This window comes from Balaenoptera acutorostrata, chromosome 11 (assembly GCF_949987535.1).
Source record: "Balaenoptera acutorostrata chromosome 11, mBalAcu1.1, whole genome shotgun sequence".
NCBI classification, from domain to species: domain Eukaryota; kingdom Metazoa; phylum Chordata; class Mammalia; order Artiodactyla; family Balaenopteridae; genus Balaenoptera; species Balaenoptera acutorostrata.
The window spans coordinates 570,937-592,837 of record NC_080074.1 but is presented as its reverse complement, the minus strand read 5'-3'; the positions used below and the strand labels follow the sequence as shown (position 1 = coordinate 592,837).

At 59.0% G+C, this 21,901-nt stretch overlaps 1 protein-coding gene across 5 annotated transcripts; it reads right to left on the bottom strand.

Moving 5' to 3' along the window:
- Positions 1 to 6: 6 nt before the first annotated feature.
- TUBGCP6 (tubulin gamma complex component 6) lies at positions 7 to 21,750 on the bottom strand. Of its 5 annotated transcripts, XM_057556211.1 has the most exons (25): positions 20,820 to 21,747; positions 19,785 to 19,948; positions 16,148 to 16,358; positions 10,287 to 10,460; positions 9,163 to 9,284; positions 8,323 to 8,401; positions 8,102 to 8,211; positions 7,848 to 7,939; positions 7,613 to 7,752; positions 6,431 to 6,580; positions 5,818 to 5,899; positions 5,645 to 5,733; positions 5,450 to 5,565; positions 4,111 to 4,249; positions 3,726 to 3,797; positions 2,386 to 3,529; positions 2,160 to 2,218; positions 1,820 to 1,955; positions 1,571 to 1,739; positions 1,337 to 1,478; positions 1,049 to 1,243; positions 838 to 970; positions 543 to 756; positions 271 to 470; positions 7 to 191 (listed from the first exon to the last, which is right to left on the bottom strand). In XM_057556211.1, exons 1-25 carry the CDS (start codon positions 21,558 to 21,560, stop codon positions 100 to 102), a joined length of 4,965 nt encoding a protein of 1,654 aa, XP_057412194.1. In that variant the 5' UTR covers positions 21,561 to 21,747; the 3' UTR covers positions 7 to 99. The 5 variants fall into 5 exon arrangements, 4 of the variants coding, with proteins under 4 accessions (XP_057412194.1, XP_057412192.1, XP_057412190.1 ...); XM_057556209.1 differs by having other exon boundaries at positions 838 to 892; positions 7,848 to 8,211; positions 20,820 to 21,749; XM_057556207.1 differs by having other exon boundaries at positions 7,848 to 8,211; positions 20,820 to 21,748.
- Between the last annotated feature and the right edge of the window lie 151 nt (positions 21,751 to 21,901).

Sequence of the window (21,901 nt, the reverse complement as noted above, 5' to 3'; positions counted from 1 at the left end):
GCCCCCGCCCCGGCCCCGCCCCCGCCCGGTAGAGAGAGGCACGAGTGGGGCGGGCAGCACCTTTATTCCAGCCCAGGCACCCGCCACGCCACACAGGCCTCAGGCGTCCTGGTAGTAGTTGTTGAAGTTGATGCGCAGCAGGAAGTCCTCCAGGTGGGGCTGGTAGCCGCGGTTCACCAGCTTGCTCACCACTGGAGGGAGGGGGGTCCGTGAGCAGTTCAGCCCCGCCCCCGCCCCACCTGTCCCTGCCCGGCCCAGGGGAGGGGTCACCTTTGAAGAGGAAGTGGGAGTAGTACTTGAAGGTGCTGTAGGACTGCTGCATGAGGGCGAAGCTGGGGTGCTCGGGGCCGCAGGGGCCGCTGGCCGGGCCCCAGGGCTGGGAGATGAGCTGGCTGCGGAACTTGAGGACCAGGCTGAAGATGCTGTGGATGATGTTCATGACGGGCGCCGCCTTCTCTGTCAGCAGGCCCCTGGGGGAGCAAGGCGGGGGCTGCGGTGAGCGCGCCCGACCCGGGGGACGCGGCCCCGGCCCCGCGCCTCACCTGAAGACAGCCTTGTGCAGGTACTCGGCGTGGGCACGCTGGATCTCCTCTAGGTCACCCACCGAGGCCAGCCTGGCCTGGAACTCACACCAGGTGACATGCAGGATCTGGTTGGCGATGTAGCCCTGGATGACCTTCACAAAGTGCTGCATCTCGTGCTTGAACAGCTGCAGTTGGCGGAACTGCACCGAGCTGGCCGCGTGGCTCACCCGTGCTGCAGGGGGGATGGGGTGGGGGGGGGGGTGTTGAGCTACAGCCATGGCCTGAGGGGACACCGGGGCCCTGCGAGGCTCACCTGTGCGCTTGAGGTGGAAGCAGACATCCTTGAGTGTCCACATCATGAGCTTCAACTGCAACAGGAAGGAGAAAATGCCGCTGTACCTGCTCAAGCAGCCCTCGGTGACCACGATGTTGAGGGGCCAGTCAACCTGCCAGGGAAGCCGACTTAGCACGCCCTGCGTCCCGGGACCGTCCCCCGCCCATCTGCACAAGGGGGCCCTACTCACCTTGTACCTGAGCTCCAGACAGCTCAGCACGTCCGGGGCATTGGGGGCAAACGTCTCAGGCAGGAACTTGAGGGCGAAGGAGAGGTTGGCGGCGTGCGGGGTGTCGCCGTGCAGGCTGTACTGCAGGGCCTTGCTCAGCACGGAGTTGAGCACCAGCGGGCTGAGGAGCTCCCCAGGCGTCTGTCCCGCCCCGAGCTGCAGCAGCAGGGCACGGGTGTCCCAAGGTGTCCCGAGGCCTCCGGACCCCCTCCCACAGGCCCACCTGTGCTCGCCCCACCTGGGGCTCACCTTCTCAAAGAGCAGGTCACTGAGGGACTGCGCAAACTCCCCGTCCTCCATCAGCAGGAAGTGCCGCAGCGCCTCGAAGTGCGCCCCGAGGTGCAGCTCCACGAAGAAGTAGTCAACCGCGGCCTTGTTCACCAGGGAGACGCTGGCAGGAGGGGCCTGGCGTCACTGGCCGGCAAGGCAGGGAGGGCCGGGCAGGAGGGCCGGGCGGGGCGGGCCGGGCGGGCAGGCACTCACTGGGCAGCCAGCGGGGCCGTGATGGAGTGCTTCATGAGCACGGGCAGTGGCAGCAGCTCGCTCAGCTGCACCGCGCTCTCGTCCGCGTCTGACTGGGCCCCGGGGTCCTCGGGGACGGCGAAAGCTCGGGGAAGCCCGTGGTGCAGGAGACGGGCGACAGGAGGCTCTGCTGCAGGGGTGACACGGACCACGGTCCCGCACCAGGGACACGCCGGCCAGGCTCCCTCCCGCCACGGCCAGCCCACTCACACATGGCCTCGTAGCTGTCCGGGTACTGCTCCAGGCAATACTGCCCCGCCAGGCCCGCCAAGTAGGCCTGCTCCCTGTCCCAGCGCTGGGCCGCCTCCTCGCCAGGGCCTGGGCTGCTCCGGGTGTCCACGCCCTCCTGAGACAACCCAGCCTCAAGGAACCCGCCTGTTCCCCTCGTGTGGAAGAGAATGGACGGGGCGGGGGGAATCCCCCACGTGCTGCCCAGTCCCAGGACGGAGCCCTCACTGCCCACGACAGGCCAGGTGGGGGCAGCGGGCCCACCAGCAGCACACACTCCCCCGACTCCCGATCCCCAACCCCTGACCACGTCTGCTCTGACCTGTGAGCTCGGAGGGCCACTTGGAGAGAGATCCTGGGAGTCCCCACTCGCCCCCGGGCCTGAGCAAAACAAACGGGGTAGGAGGGGGCATCAGGGCCCAGCACCTGCCGCAGGGCAGCGCCCCACCAAGTCCCCAGGGCAGCCAGCTTCTCACCCGCCCTCCCCCCGCCCCCCCTGGGCTCACGGACGCCCCCCGTCACAGGACAGCCCTGGGGGCCCCACTGACCTGGCTCCTCAGGGATACCATCTTCCAGAGCAGCGGGTGCAGCCTCCGCAGACAGCACGGCCTGCAGGCTGCTCTCCTCCCCACGGCCAGAGCCAGGTCCAGCCACTTGCGCACCGGAGCCGCCTGAGGCCGTCTCTGCAGGCAGCCGTGGCTCCTGTTCCCGGGCAGGGCTCTGGACTCCCAAGCTGAGGCCTGACTGGGACCCATGGTCAGGGGGCGCCCGGGGGGGCCCAGGCACATTGGGCTCGGCTTCCCCTGAGAGCACCCCCAGCATCACACTGGACTGAGACACGTGTCCGTGGACGTTCCACCGTGGCCGGGAGGGGGTCACATCCCACACGTTCTCCCCCACCCTGATGCTGGCGTCAGACACGTGTCCGTGGACGTTCCACCGTGGCCGGGAGGGGGTCACATCCCACACGTTCTCCCCCACCCTGATGCTGGCATCAGACACGTGTCCGTGGACATTCCACCGTGGCCGGGAGAGAGCCATTCCAGAAGCATAACCCTCTGTGGGAACACCAGGCTCTGCCACTTGCCCACAGAGCTGCCCCGTGGCCTGGCTGCTCTCCTCCTGGTGGGAGGGGTGCTGGGGGGGGTGCGTGTGAGGCAGAGCCACCCGCCCATCTGGGACACACGTGTCCGGCTGCACGTGAGTGTCCTCCCGCAGCCGCTGCCCCTCACTGCCCAAGCTGCCTCCTGCAGTCTGGAGGGCCCCTGGGGAAGCGGGGGCGGCCACAGCCGGCCTCAGGACGGTTCTGAAATCGTACTCCTGTGGCCCGGAGGGCCCCGTGTCCGCTGCTGCGGACGGAGCCAGGGGAGGCAGGTCCAAGCCGATGGTCTGCAGCGCCTCGTCCAGGATGGGGGCCGCGCTGGTGAGCACAGGCTGCTCAGCCCCCTGGGCCGCGGGCAGGAAGTCTTGGATGCTGAGGCCCACAGAGAACGGCCCCGGCTCCTCCGCCTGCTCTGACGGCGGGCCTGCGCCTGGCCCTGAGCCGCAGGCCCCCGCTGCTGGAGACTCGAGGGGCTGCGGCGTCGGCACGCTCTGCCTGTCGGGGCCGTCCCGGGCAGCCTCGTGCTGCTCCTCACGCCCAGAATCGCAGCTGCCACCTCCGTCTGGAAGCTCAGGGCCCAGAAAGGAAGCCTGAAACACAAGTGCGCGTTGATCCCTCCCATTATCTGGCTCTGTCCCCCAAGTTCAGTTCTGCAACCAGCACCAAAACCCACGCTAGGGGGGCAGTGGGGACACAGGCCAGGCAGGCATGGGGCAGCCAGCTCCGAGCCCCACCCTACATGCCCTGGATCCTGCCCCGGCCCCTCGCCCGGGAGCGGGCACTCACCTGGGAGCGGGCACCCGGGAGGACGGCCAGCGGCTCCAGGGGCTTCCCCTCAGCCATGTCTTCCAGCAGCTCCTGAAATTCAACCAGCAGGATGTGCGGCGGCAGCCGTGGGGGTGGAAGCCACAGCCCCACGGCCCGCGCCTGTCGGGCACCGCGATGCGGCGGGGCTTACGCGGCACTTGGCTCGCAGCCCGGCTGGCGCCCGGCACCCCCTGTGTCGTCTGAGGGCAGCACGGCCTCTCCCGGTCACGACCCTTCTGAGCACGTGATGAGAGCCTTACTCATCCTCCTCCAGCGGGCACACAGGAAGGTCTGCGTGCGACCTCAGGGGCTTCTGAGGCCCCGGGGGGCCGGGGAAGAGCTCCCGGGTGAACGGCAGCGCTACCTGAACGCGTCTCTGATCTTCCAAGAGAAACCGAAGCCGAGCGCCGGCCAATCTGTGCCTCCGGACCGTCCACAGCGCCTTCCGCTCCCGCCGAGCTGCCTCTGCGGACAGCTGGCTGTAACGATCCACCAGCGCCTGCCTGCAGCCACCGACAGGGGACCGGTCACCACGGGCACCCCACCGTCCAGCCAGTGCCCCGTGGGCTGGATGCTCTCCATGGCAGAGGCCCCCGATGGGCAGGCCACACGCCCAGCGCCCTCCCCGGCCAGGCAGCTGCTGCCGCAACACCTGCAGGGGCCTCGCTGGGCAGGTCTTTCTGGCCCCCAGACGAGGAGCCCCCAGCGGGCAGGCCCAGTGAATTCACTCTGCTGAGTGAACACCAGAATGAGCGCCTACACAGCCTGGGGCAGAGGGACTGGCGAGGGGCCGGGGGGCTGCCCAGGCCCTCTAGGAGGTAAGGCCTCGCTTCCTCAGCCGCATAAAAGGCAACTTCCCATTCCGCTGAAGCAAACCCCAGAGAACTGATTGTTAATGCAAAAGGGTACACAGGGTGCAGTGTAAACATTTTACTTGCTTAATTCAAAGCTGGCCTGGCATGTCAACACCCAACGATTTTGATCCTCTCGCCATCAGGAAACTGGTTTCAAACCTGGACCGGCCATTTTTAATTCGGTTGCCACAGGCCAGGGACACGGCCTCTACACCTAGTTTCCTCCTCGTGTAAACAGGTGAATAACATCTACTCACATGCGCGCACACACACACGTGTGTACACACAAGACAGCACGGAGGCACGTGCACTCATCACTTGCTGGCTCCGTCACAGCTCCATAAACCGTCCCCAAGGTCAGGACAACTGAGACCCCGAGACAATGAGTAGGAAGGGACAGCCCCTCCCACAAAGGGCCCCCCTTCGAGATGCCAGCTCTGCTGCCAGCTTATGGGAAATGCAGGGGAGGGCGGGACAAGCTGACGGCCCAGCAAGAGACAGACTCTCAGGTACTGTGCTGGAGAAATTCCTGTCTCTCTGTCAAGCTGCTAACAGGTTTAAGAATAAATTAGAAGAACAGGAGCTGTTTAACTTAAAAGAAACAAAGAGACAGAGAGGCAACAGGAACACAGTGTGTGGACCGATCCTGAATCCCAATCCACACAAACCGACCGCAAGAAGACATTCTGAGTTCAGACCACTACTCTTCCAGCCTGAACGTACACCTGAAAGTTTTCAAAATAAAAGGTAAAGGGCCATCACAGAGATCAAATGAGCCACGGTGTCCCCGCGGTGCCCTCGTCCCAGGGAGGCCGACCCGGAGTGGCCACTGCGCCCGCGGCCGCCTACCTGGCCTTCCTCTCCAGCTGCTCCTCCAGGGCCTTCAGCCTCCTCTGCCGGTCCCGGAGCTCGCGGGCGTAGCTGAAGTCATCATCCAGCTCCTCCTGCCTGGCCACCCGGCGGCGCTGCACAACACCCCCCGGCGGCCCCAGTGGTGAGGCCGACTCCCCGAGCCTGTGCCACCCCCGGGCCAACCCCACTCACCTCCCGGTCCTTCACAAACTGCGCCTTCAGCCTCTGAAACTGCTCTCGCTTCTGGGCATCCAAGGCCATCCGCTCAGACAGCTGCCGATCTGCGACGAGAGAGGAAGGGGCACGTTATGAGCAGCCCCAGCAGGCAGCCCCCCGACACAGAGGGGGACCCGAGCCACACGCACCGCTGAGCGCGCTCAGGACCCTGGACGCAGCTTCCCGGGCCTGGACAATTAATTCTTGTTTTGCAATTTCCATTCGTAATTCCTGAAAAAGACCACCAGTGATTGATGCATCTAATCCTCCCTCCCGTGCCCCTGGGACGGCCTGGGAGAGGGGTCCGCTCAGACCCCGGCTGGGCTCCGGGGGCACGGTGCCCGCCCCACACAGTGGTGAGGCTGGTTCCCAGGCAGTCGACACACTCTCCCAGAGCAATCTGGGGCCAAGGCCCCAGGCCTGATGCCCACCCTGAAGGGGACGGGCTTCCCTGCAGGGACGGAGGGCCAGGCCAGGGTGCTCCAGTGGGGTATACAGCCTCCTGCACCTCCAGCGCTCCCCGCCACCCCACCACTTGTTCTCTGGGGTCTGCCCGGCCCACATCTCCCCGCTGCCCACCAGGTGCCAGGCCAGGAAGGACTTTCCATCAAACCCCTCCCCAGTCCACAGGAGGCGCACAGCTTGGGCCCCAGTACACCTGCCCCTCCTGAGCAGGAGGGGAGCCCACTGTCCAGCCCACCCTGGGAGGAGGGAGGAGCGGGAGGCGCAAGGCCAGGCCCGTGGCCCAAGGTGCCCCCTCACCTTCTCCTCCTTGCTGATGGAGCTGTGGCGCGCCACCCTCTCCATCCGGCCCACGTAGATGGCACAGTCCTTCTCGATGTCCTTCAGCTCCTCGAGGGAGAATATCACCGAGATGCGAGGGACGGGGACATCGGAGCAGCAGAGGTAATGCTGCCGAGGAGGGAGGACCTGCCATGAGCCCAGAGGCACTCAGACCCACACCCCTCTCTGCCTCCCTGTTTCTGGCGACCCACGCGGACAGCCTGCTTCCCCAGAGACGCTGCACTCCTCACTGACACCCTCCACGGCTCCGGGACGTCACAGGCTGGGTGGGCTTCCGCCCAGGCCAAGGCTGCCCTGTGGCAGAAGCCAGGTCTGGCTCCCACAAGTAACACTTCAGAAGAAGCCGCCAAGAGCCGGACACACCCACACGCACTTCCTAAGGTCAGCTCAGACGGGACTGCCCCAGCCGCCAGCCCTCTCCCCAGGGCCCAGCCCACCATGTAGTCCCGCCCTCCCCAGAGCCCCACCTCCCCGCAGCCAACCTCTAGGCTGCTCCTGGGGGCTCACCAATATGGGTCTCCTCCCCTGCATGGGCCGCTCCCACCCAGCCCTGAGCCTGTCCTGGCCGCTCCAGTCTGGTCTCAGCCCTGCACTCAGCCGGCTGCGGCCCCCTGATCCGGCCTGCACCCGGCGCTTCCACTGCCAGGAACCCCCAGGTCCACACACCTGGCCAGCCTGCTCAGACATCAGACAGCGCCTCCAGGCAGAGGCTGCCGGTCCACACCCCACCAGGTGACCACTGCCACCTGGCCATCTTCCACAGAGCCTCAGCCGCATGGAGCACAGCCAAGCCCTGTGACCCCTGCACGCGACTCCCTGGGTCCACCTTCCTGGCGACGCAGCCCACCCCTGTCCTGCCGGGGCAGCTTTCAATGCGGAGGGCGGGGGGAGGAGCCCACTGCCTCCTTGGCCTCTGAAATGCCCTCAGCTCTCCTCCCGTCTGTGAACAAGTGCCCAGAAACTCAACTGAAGCTGAGCTCGTGAAACTCTCAAGGGAAACTGAGGGAGAGGTCACCACGACCCCTGGTCCAACACAGCTGACCCAGAGCTCAGGGCAGATGGCCAGGCCTCAGGGGGCCGGGGCTGGCAGGCAACAGGCGGGCAGCGTGCTGCAGGTGGCGCGCGCCAGCCCCTCCTCACCCGGGGGCAGCAGAGCTTCAGCAGGTTGATGGTCTTCCCGCAGACGTACACGTCGTGGGCAACGTGCCTCAGGAACACGGGGACGCAGTCCTCCACCTCTTTGGAGATGAGCACGTAGCCGTGGGTCCAGTAAAACTTATCTACGTGCGGGACGGGACAGCCGGGTCTGCGTCTCACCACGGCCCTGACCCGCCTGAGGGTGTGGGGTCCCAGCCGGCAGCTGGCCACCACCTACCTCTGAAGCCCAAGTACTCATGGTTCACCTGGATCATGAACTCGCCGTAAACGTCTCTGAAGACCCCACTGTACACCCAGTCGTGGATGAACCTGCCAGGGCGGGCGGGCCAGTGGTGAGGCGGGTGGCACCCACGGGGGTAGAGAGCTGCGCCCCGGAGCCCACAGTCCGAACCCCCCATCCCGCCCTCCCCGCGCCGCCCCGATCTCTGATCCCCGCGCCGAGCAGGCACCCCGAGCCCATGCGGCCCCCACCGCGTGTAGGGCTCGCAGCTGGTCTTCAGCAGGGACAGCAGGACCGGGTAGTGCTCGTTGCTGCAGTTATCCAGGGCCTCCTGGTACAGGTAGGAGAGCAGCCTCACCCCCTGCGGGCGGCAAGGCGAGGGCTCAGCGCACACGGCACAGGCAGCAGGCGGGGAGCCCTGCCCGTCCCCCGGCGCCGGCCAGGCCCACACCCAGCAGGAACCCAGACTCACAGTGGGGAACGCAGCCCCGGGCGCTCCGCCCCCAGCGCCCAGGAGTCCAGTGCCGACACCGCAGAGCTCAGCCAGGTACCTGGACACACAGGCCGGTGAGACCAGGTGAGCAGAACACGTCCCAGGCCCTCCTCTGCCTGTCCAGATGGTCTGGCTTTAAAACCACCTGCACCTCAAGGACCTCAGGTGTGAGCCTCCTGCCGGGCCCCTCCCAGGGCGCCCCACGCATCTCCACCTCCTTCCCAGGTCTGGCCAAGACTGAATTCCCGAGTCCACCACCCTTCCCCAAACCTGCCACTCTCCCGCCTCCCCCAGGCTGCCACCTCCTCTGCCCTGGATGGCTCCCAAGTCCCCCTCGGGGCTCTCGCCCCCGACACCCCGCTTCAGGCCGTGCTCCACACGGCAGCGCGGCCCCCGACAGCACCCTCCAGACGTCCCCAGGCTCCCATCTCCAGCCCCGGGACCTCCACACTCTTTCCCCTCTGCCTGCAAGAACTCCTCTCCCACTGAACCCCTCAGCCCGCCGCAGCCCCCCACTCTGCCTTCTCCAGGTGGCACCTGCCAGCGGGCCTCGGACTGGCGTTTACTAACTGGCTCCTGGGTGCCAGGGGCCGGGTCTGTCTGTAGGCACCCTGTGTGCCTGTCAGGCAGGAGCCCCCGATCCTGGGCAGGGCCCGCATGGTGGGCTGCCAACAGACAGCACCCAGCACCTCGTGAACTCAGCTGGGTCAAGGGGCTGTCCAGACGCCCGCCAGGAGGGCTGTTTTCATGGCTGCCCACCACCCAGCAAGCCCCACACCTGCCCCTGTCCAGCTACCAGGCTGCCGTGCTGAGGCCCACCTGAGCTGCCGGCCCAGTTTCCTGAAGAGAAAGCCGATGGTGAGGAGGCTCAGGGTGGGCGGGGTGGAGAGCACACAAGCCCGGTAGTACTGCAGGTACCTCCTCAGGCCGCTGGTGAAGGCCTGCGGGGCAGGGGGCAGGGGGCTGGGAGGAGGGCGGCCGGGCGCTGGGGCACTGCCACCAAGCTCAGAACCGGAGCGCGAGCCGGTGCAGGCAAAAGGCAGGGCTTCCACCCCCAGCCCTGGGGCTCCGTGCTCCAAGGAACGGGCATCTGTGGGTCACGTGCAGACACCCAGCCTGGCCGGAAGCCCGAGGCCACTGCAAATCCTGTCCCCGCAGCCAGGGCCAGCTGCACCAGGAAATCGGACCCTGCGGACCCCAAGCAGCTGGGCTCTGCGCACAGACGCCAGCCCTCAGAGGGTCTCTGGCTGCTCAGATCACTGGGGTCTCGAGGACACACGTGTCCTGGGCAGCACCACAGCAGCACGGCCCCAGCTCAGCTCACGCCGTTCCAGGAGGTCTGCGTGGAACACTCCAGAACAAACGTCAGGCACCCACCAGCAAGGAGACGGCTGTCCCGCCCTCACACCCCAGAGAGCCGACACAGCAGTCCTGTCTTGGTTTCCTTCCGCCCTCCCAGCCCTGTGGGACCCGTCCTAGAACCTGAGCCTCATCACGTCACCCCGGCAACCCCGCCGCGGTGCCCGCGCCCTTCTCTCAGTCTGGATGCCCCTCCCACGCAGCTGCCCCCGCTGTCCTGGGGGCTGTGGCCCGCGAATGGGCCAAAGACAAGGCTTTCAAGAGGACCTGGTTCAGCCCCACGCCAGGGACCCAGTGGGGAACAGGCAGCATGGGTCCCCCACACACCGCCTGGCCTGCCCCCGGGGCCCCCAGCACTGGCCACACCTGCCTCGCACTCTCTCGTGGCCCCAACACGTCTGCCCGAGGCTTCCAGTGCAGTGACGGGCCAGGTAAGGCGTAATCGCCAGCCACCCCACTCCTGACGGGTAACTGACGGGTTTTGGACCTCACCGAGGAGAACACTGTTTGTGCTCAGAGGCCCTGGTGCGGGACCTGCGGACGGCTCTCAGGCACGCCTGCAGCAGCGTGAGGCGGGGCCGTACCTGGAACACGAGGCCCTCACTGCACGAGGCGTCCAGCACAGGCTGCAGAGAGAAGTGGCTCAGGCGCGCGTAGTGGGTCCCACACTCGGCCACCTCCGAGAGGAGGCCGCTGACGCTCTCGGGGGACGCTCCTGAGACGTGGACGCCCTGCTTCACTGTGAAGGCCGGAGCTGGCTGCGCAGGACAGAGGGGAGGTCGCTGGGGCCGGGTATCCAGAGCCCCACGTGGTGCTGCATCCCATTCCAGCCCTGCACCCAACCACAGCGCTGCCCACAGCACCCCCAAGACCAGGTGCCCCGACCCAGACACACACAGGAGAGGGCGCAGGAGGCAGAAGGCCTTCCAAGCTACCTGAGGAGGGCACACAAACACCTGCTTGGGGCTGAGGCTGTAAGAAAGTGCTTGCCGTTAGATCTGGCAATTCAACTCCCAGGCACCTGTCCCAAGGAAATAATGGAAAAGGCACACAAATATCTGCCATGGCATGCTCCCCACAATATGGCTGACAACCGCAGAGCACGGAAACGACCTAAGAGAGGGCTGACTGCAACCAAACTCGTGGGATGCAGTGAAAGCAGTGTGAACAGGAAAACGTACAGCTGCAGGCACCTGCATTAACAAGAATGCGGTCTCAAATAAATACCCACACCGTACACCTTAATGAAGCAGACAAAGAGCAAATGAAACCCAAAGCTAACAGAAGAAGAGAAACAATAAAAAAGGGAATAGAGGGGCTTCCCTGGTGGTGTGGTGGTTAAGAATCAGCCTGCCAGTGCAGGGGACACGCGTCGAGCTCTGGTCTGGGAAGATCCCACGTGCTGTGGAGCTACTGAGCCTGCGCACCACAAATACCGTGCTCCGCAACGAGAGAAGCCACCGCAATGAGAAACCTGCGCACCACAACGAAGAGTAGCCCCCGATCGCCACAACTAGAGGAAGCCTGCACACAGCAATGAAGACCCAACGCGGTCTTAAATTAATTAATTAATTAATTGATTGATTGAAAAAAAAAATAGGCTGGGACCAGCACAACACCTCCCAACAAGTTAAGATGGTTAACTGTTAACGTCATGTGAATTTTATAATTTGAAGAAAATGAAATCAACAAAAACCCAAAAATGAAAAGTCCAACACCATATGGCTTCACTGGTAAATCCTACCAAACAATTAAAGAACAACCACCAGTTATTCTTAAACTCTTCCAAAAATTAAAGAGGAGGGAACACTTCCTAATTCTAAGAGGCCAGTATTGCCCTGATGCCAAAGCAAGATAACGACATTACAAGGAAAAGACTACAGGCCAACATCCCTTATGAACACAGGTGCAAAAATCCTTGATAAAATATTAACAAACTGAATCTATCAGCATGTTAAAGGATCATACACCATGACCACGTGGGTTTTATCTCAGGAATGCAAGGGTAGTTCAACATACAAAAATCAATGTAGGGACTTCCCTGGTGGTGCAGTGGTTAAGAATCCCCCTGCCAATGCAGGGGACACAGGTTTGATCCCTGGTCCGGGAAGATCCCACATGCCGCAGAGCAACTAAGCCCGTGCGCCACAACTACTGAGCCTGCGCTCTAGAGCCCGCGAGCCACAACTACTGAGCCCGCATGCCACAACTACTGAAGCCCGCGTGCCTAGAGCCCATGCTCCGCAGCAAGAGAAGCCACTGCAATGAGAAGCACGCACACCGCAATGAAGAGTAGCCCCCGGCTTTCCACGGCTAGAGAAAGCCCACACACAGCAATGAAGACCCAAGGTAGCCAAAAATAAATAAATGAATAAATTTATTTTTAAAAAATCAATGTAATACACCACATTAATAGAACGAAGGAAAAAATTATATATGATCATCTCAGCTGATGCAAAAAAAAACTGACAAAACTCAATACTTTTTCATGATAAAAACACTCAGTAAACTAGGAAAAGAATGGAACTTTCTCAACAGGATAAAGGTCACGTGTGAAAAACCCACAACTCCCATGACACTCAGTGGTGAAAGACTGAAAGCTTTTCCCCTAGGATAAGGAACAAGGCAAGGATGCCTGTTTGACCACTTCTGTTCAACATAATACTGGAAGTCCCAGCCAGAGCAATTAGGTAAGAAGAAGAAAATTTAATATCCATATTGGAAAGGAAGAAGAAAATTATCTGTCTGCAGATGACATGATCTTATATACAGAAAACACTAAAGAATCTACAAAACACCTGTTAGAACTAATAAACGAATTCAGCAAAGTTCCAGGATATGAAATCAACATACAAAAATCAGTTGTATTTCTATACACTTGCAACGAACAATCCAAAAAAAGGAAACTAAGAAAACAATTCCATTTACAAATGTAATATAAGAATAAAATACTTAAGAGATAAATTTAACTGAGAAGGCAAAAGACTTGTTACAGTGAAAACTAGAAAACATTGCTGAAAGAAATTGAAGACCTAAATAAATGCGAAGACATCCAATGTTCATGGACTGGAATGTCTAATAATGTTAGGATAATAATACACCCAGGGAATTCCCTGGCTGTCCAGTGGTTAAGACTCAGCACTTCCACTGCAGGGGGCACGGGTTCAATCCCTGGTCAGGGAACTAAGATCCCACATGCTGTGTGGTGTGGCCAAAAAATAATAATAATAATAATACACCCAAATCGATCTATGGATTCAATGCAATCCCTATCAATATCCCAATGGTGTTTTTAGCAGAAATAGGAAAAACCATCTTAAAATTCATAGTGGTATTGCAAGGGACCCTGAATAACCACAACAATTTTAAAAAACACTCACACCTCCCAAGGTCAATACTTCCTACAAAGTTACAGTAATCAAAACAGTGTAGAACTTGGGGAGTTCCCTGCTACCTTAGTGGTTAGGACTCGGCACTGCGCCGGGTTCAATCCCTGGTCAGGGAACTGAGATCCCACAAGCTGTGCGGCACGGCACCCCAAAAAAACAAAACAGTGTAGTACTGACATTAGGACAGACATGAAGACCAGTGGAACAGAACAGAGTCCAAAAATAAACACTCACATATATGGTCAATTAATGCATAAGGATATCAAGACCATACAATGGGGAAAGAACAGTCTTTTCAACAAATGGTGCTCGGTAAACAGAACATCCACGTGCAAAAGATTTGAGTTGGACCCTTCCCCTGCACCATATACAAAATTAACTCAAAATAGATCAAATATCTAAACTTAAAAGCTAAAACAATAAACTCTTGGAAGGAAACATAGAGACCTTGAATTTGGTGATTTCTTAAATATGACACCAAAGGTACAGGCAACGAAAGAAAGAAAATAAATAAACTGAACTTCATCAAAATTAAAAACTTCTGTACTTCAAAGGATACTATCAAGAGAGTGAAAAAGCAACCTACAGAATGGGACAAAATATTTGCAAATCATATATCTGATAAGGGATTAATACCCAGAATGTATAAAGAACTCCTACAACTCAACGGCCCAATTCAAAAATGGGCAAAGGACATGTGAGAACACAGTAAGAAGGCAACTGTCTGAAAACCAAGGAGAAAGGCCTCAGGAGAAACTAATTCTGCAAGCACCTTAACCTTGTACCTCCAGCATCCAAAACTATGGGAAAATACATTTCTGTTCTCTAAACACCCCCCCCCAAAAAAAAAGGCAAAGGACTAGAATAAACATTTCTTCAAAAAAGATATACCCGTGAAAAATTGCTCAGGACTTCCCTGGTGGGGCAGTGGTTAAGAATCCGCCTGCCAATGCAGGGGACATGGGTTGGAGCCCTGGTCCAGGAAGATCCCACATGCCACAGAGCAAAGAAGCCCGTGCGCCACAACTACTGAGTCTGTGTGCCACAACTACTGAAGCCTGTGCGCCTAGAGCCCATGCTCCACAACAAAAGAAGCCACCGCAACGAAAAGCCCGTGCATCGCAACGAAGAGTAGCCCCGCTCGCCGCAACTAGAGAAGGCCTGCGCACAGCAACGAAGACCCAACGCAGCCAAGACTTAATTAATTAATTAATTAAAAACAAAAAGGGAAAAAAAAAATCTTAAAAAAAATAAATGCTCAGCATCATTAGTCATGATGGAAATGCAAATCTAAACTACAATGAGATACCACTTCACACCCACTGGGATGGCTATTATTTACCAAAAAAGGGGTGGGGGGATAACAAGTATTGGTAAGGATGCAGAAAAACTGGAACCCCAGGACACTGCTGGAGCGAGTGTAAAAGGGTGCAGCCATGGTGGAAAATAATCTGTTGGTTCCTCAGAAAGTTAAACATAGAATTACTGTATGACCCAGCAATTCCACTCCTAGGAATATATCCAAATGAACTAAAAGCCGGGACTCAAACAGATTCTTGTGCACCCATGTTCACACAGCACTATTCACAATAGCCAAAAGGTGAAATCCACACAAGTGTCCATCAACTTGATGAATGGATAGCAAAATGTGGTCTATATATGCATGGAATACTTTTCAGCCTTAAAAAAGGAAGGAAAGGACTTCCCTCGTGGCGCAGTGGTTGAGAATCTGCCTGCCAATGCAGGGGACACGGGTTCGAGCCCTGGTCTGGGAAGATCCCACATGCCGCGGAGCAACTAGGCCCGTGAGCCACAGCTACTGAGCCTGCGCGTCTGGAGCCTGTGCTCCGCAACAAGAGAGGCCGTGACAGTGAGAGGCCCGCACACCGCGATGAAGAGTGGACCCCGCTCGCCACAACTAGAGAAAGCCCTCGCATAGAAACGAAGACCCAACACAGCCAAAAATAAATAAATAAATAATATAAAGGAATTCCTTTAAAAAAAAAAAAAGTAAAATAAATATCCTTCTTTAAAAAAAAAAAAAAAGGAAGGAAATTCTGACACTGGTTACAACATGAATGAACTTTGAGAACATTATGCTGAATGAAATAAGTCAGACACAAAAGGACAAACACTGTATGATTCCATTCATGAGGAAAATCAGAGACAGGAAGTAGAAAGGTGGGCACCATGGGCTGGGGGAGGGGAAACGGGGAGTCAGTGTTTAACGAGGACAGAGTTTCAGTTTGGGGAGATGAAAAATTTTGGAAATAGTGGGATGATTACACAACATTGTGAATGTAATTAATGCTACTGAATGGTACACTTAATAGTGGGTAAGACGGTAAATCTTAAGTTACGTCTGTTTTACCACAATTTAAAAAGGGTAGAGAGGATTGATTCCACTCCATAGAGAAGGACCATTCACACAACAGAACACTATGAGGCCATGAACACGGAGTCTGGAACAGCGTCCCAGAGGGCACCCCAGCGCCCGCACCAGCACCCGCACCAGCACCGGGACCGCCTGGAGCCGGCTGGAGCGTGTCTGAGCCAAGCCCAGGATGTGCTTCTAGCACACGCTCCACCTGAGAACAGCCCTGGGAAGTACACTGAAGACAGAGACCGGGCACAGGACAAAAGAAGCAGTTGCAGAACAACACATACAAAAGGCTTCATTCTCGTAAACATATCTTTTGTTCAGTAAACACCCAGCAAGAGGCAAAGGCTGGATAAAGCGCAGCGACTGCCCAGCTGAGCCAGGCCCCCCGCGGCCAGGAGAGCGACAGGGAAGGCTCAGAGGGCCCCCCAACCCCGGCACTTCTCGAGGATCTGCGGAAACGGGTACATTTCTCTTCTTTCACTGATGGCAAGACCATCTTTTATTCAGTTTTTAAAAGGATGTTAATAAATTAATACTTTTTAGAACTGAAACGAGAAGACGATCACCAGGCAGGAGGCCAAGTCGGCTTCCCAACCACACGCCACCCTGGACTCTGTGGCCGCTGCCCCACCCGCCCAGCGCCCAGGTGTGTCACGTGTGAGCGTGTCCTTACCTGGCAGAGGGAAAACGTGGCGGACACGACCCCAATCAGGATGTTGAGCGCGTCCTTCACCAGCTCGCACTCCTTCACCAGGACGGGCTGCGGGGCCTGCAGGAGGCCCCCGCCCAGCACCTGCAGCCCCGCTTGGCAGAGCCGGCAGGACCTGTCAAAGGCGGCCCTTCCAGCCTCGGTGAGGTAGGGCTCCTCTCGGTGGCCAGGCGGGCTGTGGGGGACAGAGGGGGGCAGCGAGCGGACGTGAACAGAAGGCGGGACAAACAGCGGTTCAAGAGCATAAAACGTCTAAGACCAGGTGTGACTCCCCACGGCCCCAGCCCTCCAGCAGCGCGCGGCAGGCAGTCAGACAGCGCCGCGCAGAAAGGGTCCAGAAGCAGCAGCAAATGCCCGCACCGCCCAGCGCCTCCGGGCACACAGCGGTCCTCCAGCTGACCACTCGCTCGCGATGGCCTCTACGTGGGAAACAACACCCAAGCTCGGAGCAGAACATTAACAACAGCGCACGTGTCCATCGCCAGAGGAGTGGATAAAGACGTGATCCGTCCACACGAGGGAACTGTTATCCAGCCTTAAAAAGAAAGGAAATTCTGACACAACGTGTCAGATACTACAACATGGAGGAACGCTGAGGGCGTGATGCTAAGTGATACAAGCCACTCACGAGAGAACAAGTACTGAGTGACCCCGCTCCTGTGGGGTCCCTGAAGTAGTCACACCACAGAGACAGAAAGGAGAAGCGTGGGGGCCAGAGGCTGGGGGAGGGGGAGGGGGAGTGAGTGTGTAATGGGGACCGAGTCTCAGTTTGGGAGGATGAAAAAGTTCTGGAGACGGATGGTGGTGATGGTCACACCACATGAATGTCCTTAATGCCACTGAACCGTACACTTAAAAAGGGTTAAGATGTTAAATTTTATGTTACGGGCATTTTATCCCCCTCCCCCCAGAAAAGCACAAAGAACGTACAGAGCAAAAAGTCTCCTGCAATTCCAGGAGAAATCAGGGGGGCTGGGTCTCACAGAGCGTGGCTCTGGGCACACGTCCACCCCTGAGGTCTTTGCCTATGGGGGTCCTGTAGGAAGTTCAGGAACTACCAGTGTCTGCCCAGCCCAGTCACACTGTTCAAAAAAGGCCAAAAAGACAGTATCACTTCTTAAATATTCCTTTGGAAACCATCAACCCCTACTGAAAGTATGAAAGAATCGTTTTTTAAAATCCACTGGAAAAAGTAATTTCTTAATAAAAGGAGCCCAGGAAAAATCTCAGAACTTGTTAAAACCAAAAATGCTTTTTAACGAACACTGCACCATAATGCGCTCCTTCCCTCATCGAGCAAGTGTCTGAGAGCAGCGGCCAGAGCAAGACGAGCGCAGTCCTGTCCTCACGGGGCAGGTGCAGGTGCGCAGACACAAGCTACGAGGAGGCGCGACTCACCGCCCAGGACACGGTCCCGGTGGGAAGGCCCCGGGAGCAAGGCCACGCTGGAGCAGCGGAGGGAGCGGCCTGTGTGAAAGCCCAGAGACAGGAAGAGAAAGGGGCCAGGTGCTGGGGGCTCAGTGTGGGGAGGGCGAGGGCAGGGGCCGGCGGTCCACAGTCCAGATGGGGAGGCCGTGAGGCGTGGCAGGGGGAGTGGCGGCGCACCTCTGATCTCCATCCCTGGAAAGTGGTGCTGGCTGAGTGGAGGACAGCTGAGTGAGCAGGAGAAGCGGGCAGGCCAGTCCTGAGTGCCCCGATCAGCAGGTGGGGCCCAGCCGGGCCACGACACCAGCCCACACTCCCTTGGGGCAGGAAGAGCTCGAGGAAAGGAGGAGACTCGGAGCTCCAGGGTCCTTCCGAACGGCCCTCCAGGGGGTCCCCGGGGGGGTGCATGTGCTGCGGGCGCCATCCCACCGCGCACTTGAGTGCTAGGCTCCTGCCCACTCTTCCAGGGTCAACTCCCGACCACTGTGGCCACACGAGCCTTTCGGTGGCTCAGAGCTGAGGGAGGAGAGTCCATGAAGGAAAACAAACTCACACCTGTCCCCACAGAGAACCTGGCCTTTAACATCAATGAAACCACTTCCCCAGAAAGGGCGACAGACGCAGAGGACTCCTGGCAGCAGGGAGACCGACGCTGGCTCACAGGCTGAAGCACAGGGGCGGGGGCCCTCTGGGGGTTCTCAAGGCGAGGGCAGAGTTCACAATCCAGGGGCTGCAGGTGGGCAGGGAGCCTCCACTGCCCGCTCGTCAGAGCCCCTGGCAGGAAACCAGCAGGCGGCTGGGATTTCACTGCAACGAGTTCCCAAGTTCTCCCAATGAACCTGAGTGACAGGCCTCAGGGGTTGGGGCACCAGGTTATGATGGAGCAGGCAGTGGAAGAGCCTGGGGGGAGTGAGCTCAGGCCGTGCCCAGCCGCGAGGCGGCCGGGCATCTCCTGCGGGAGCGCGGGGCACAGGCCAACGCGCTGGCTGCCGTCCTCCTGGAAGGGACACCGCGAGGTACTCCTCACGCTGGAGCTGTGGGGTCAGTTCTGCTTTCGGGGGACACTGAGGAGATTAAGCGCATTTAGAAAAAGGGACGAGGATGTTGACCAGCTGAGCAACCATGTCTCCTGAACAGTGACCTGCAAAACTGAGCCTAGAAAAGTGGGAACTGCTAAATGAAATAGCGCTAGCGAAGATTTACAAAAGAAAGTAGTAGCTGCTTGATGGCCAGTGTTTAGACTTGTGAGGGGTGAGCAAACAGCGGAGTGATTAGATTTGCTTTGTACACACAAGACAGGGTGAAGACTTAACAGGAAGTCACAGGGCAGAGAAGCCTCTCAAAGACAAGACAACCACCAAAACCGACGGTGCTTGGGGAAGCAGGAAGCTGGCCCTGCCTGGAGGAATCCACGTGGGGGAAGATGACCACGCCAGGAAAGCTATCCCAGCAGGAGCAGGGCCCACACAACATCCCCGAGTGCGGGCTCGTCCTTGGGAGACCCTGCAGGAGCCGAGGCTGCACCAGAAGACACTCGGCTCCCTGTGAACCCCACCTCTCTCACTCAATGCTCCCCAAACTGGCATCCCACAGAAATGCCGCAGATGAGATGCAACAAGAGTATCCCATGACCAAACATTTGGGAAATGTGTCCTCTACCCCCACTCTGGGAGGTTGCGAGACACCAGCACACTACAGACTGAGAGGTCCTGTGTGCAGAGGCCGTGGACGGGAAGAGCACCAATCAGGGAAACACTGCGATGACCGAACTTCTCACCAGAGAGGACCACTCTCAGTCGTTCTAGATGTGAAGAACGTTCCCTCGTCAGCACCCCATGCCCGGCACTGACCACACAGCCTGCCAGGCCGCCCTCTGACACCTCGGACTGGGAGCCACCGTGGCCAGGATGTAACTCAGTTGCCAACTGACCACTCGGACTGCAAAGTGTGATGTGCAGAAGTTACTGGTTCAGTGGGAACCTCCATAGGCCCAAGAGCCCTTTCCCCCTGCACTTCTCTCAACCCCTAGGGTGCAGACAACTTGTACACAGCTTGACTGAAACTTCCAGGTTCCTAATCCCAACCACCTGGGCTCTCCGAGTAAAGGCCAGGTTCACCTGGGGTCAGGGGGTGGGGGGGGGAGGGCACTGTGCATTTTAAGGCAAAGCTCACGAACCATCCAACTTGCTCCCAGCACCTCCGCTTGCTGGCCTCGTAGGTGAGTACAGCGTCCCACAAGTCAATGTCTGGAGTCACGCCCGGCTCAGACTGGGAATCAGGAGTCAGATTGGATGCTGATTGGAACCCTTCATCTTCCGACTGATCCACGCTCAAAGGGACCTGGAGGCCAAGGGAAAAGGACATTTCACCTGGACGTGGTGTCTAGATTTCACCCGAGTGGGATGACAGTTCCAGGGACGCTTCCATTTACTCTATGGGAAAGACCCGACAGAACGCTTCTTCTATTTTTCTCAAGCACATAAGTAATACACCATGTTTTCACCCCTAGGGAATCATTTAAGGAATTAAACTAATTCATTACCAATTCTCAATTTCACACAACACAGGCGTGTTGAGGCTCACGAGCCTCAAAATAACTTACAATGACATTTTTCACAAGATGTCTTTGATATGGAAATCCCATTTTGGGGAACCCAGCATAAAAAATTCATATAGACACAGAAAAACTCACGTCCGCCAAAATGTTTGCTATAGCATTATGACTGAAAACAATCTAAGTGCCTCACAGTAAGGGAATAACTGAACGATGACAAAGCACCCTTTCAGCAAAGCCGCAAAATGCAAAGGCAAACGACAATTTACTTAATAACGGAAAAATCCCACCTTACCGGGAAAAAAGCATATAACACTGCACGAACAGCACGGACAAATGTTTTTTGCCACCTACAGCTACTGAACACTTGAAACGCAGGGAAGAACCAGATTTATTTCATCTTCATGAACTTGAATTTAAACATTAACTCGAGAACAGAAATGACTGAACACTAAATACAAGAGGAAAGCGGCACGTGGCCGGGGGCTGCGCGGGACGGGGGGGGGGGGGGGGGCGGTCCGCACCGGCAGCCCCGCCCCACGGCTCAGCCGCCAGTGCCCCGGACTCCAGCTGTCTTCCCTTTGCCCCGATGGAAGGAAGGTCAAACGAGGCCCTTCCCAAGCCCGGGGAGCCGGAGGCAGGAAGCAAACACTCTACCTTGATGGCCAGTCCGGAGAGGTCTGCGCTGTCCGGCACCGGGGGCAGGTCCAGGCGGACGTCCAGGTCGGCCGTGCGGCTGTGCACCAGGGCTCCGAAGAGCGAGACACGGGTGTCCCTCTCAAACCTGTCCCCGCAGGGGTCGCCATACGAGAAGAGCCCGACGGCGGGCAGGCCGGTGCCCGGCGCCGCCTCCATCACCTGCAGCGTCTTCCGGACCAGGTCCCGACAGAAATACTCCTCTCCGGAGATGAGCGACCGCACGTCCGCCTCCAACCCGCTCAGGTCGGCGCAGTCGTAGCCGCCGTAGGGAACGTCTCTCCCGACGGGTCGGCTGTGCAAGAAGAAGTCCCGCCGGCGCCGCAGCATGCGCGGGGGCCCGCTGCCCGCCAGCCGCACCAGCAGGTCCAGCACGGATCCCAGCTCCGCCAGCGGCCGGCGATGCGCGGCCTCCAGCTCCTCCACCAACTCCTCCAGGCGGTCGGCCTCGGCACCCAGGCCGCTCACTCGCAAGTCGAAGGACAGCATGAGGATCCTGTTTTTCACCGGGAGTCTCGGGAGGCCGGGCTGCAGCTTGCGGGTCTCATCTTGAAAGAGGCTCGTGAACAGAACGTTGTAGGCCACCCTCTTGAGGCTCTGCTTGGCCTTCTTGCGGCTCCCGCGGCGCTGGCCATAGTGAGCCTTCGCGGCCGGCAGGAGGGCCTCGCACAGGTCGTCCACCAGCTGGGGGACGCTGGCCATGCCCCCTCCTCACGCCGGGCCCTCGAGCGCGGCCTGGCTCGCCTTCTCGGGGCCCCGGGGAGGGGACGGCCGGCAGAGGCACCGCCGAGGACGGAGCGTGGGCCAGGCCCACGCGCCCGCTTGCCCGCCGGGTCCCCTCACTCTGGGGACAGCGCGCGGCCCCAGCTCCCGACACCGCGTCACCACCACGCGACCGGCTACACAGCCGGAGCAAGCGCACCGGAACTGCGTCACCCGGGAGGCGGGCGCCCCGTGCGGAGGGGGCGGAGCCTGGAGGCCGCCTACCAAGGGCACTTCCGGTCTGGAGCCTCGTTCGCACGTGTGGGGGAAACTGGGGCCAT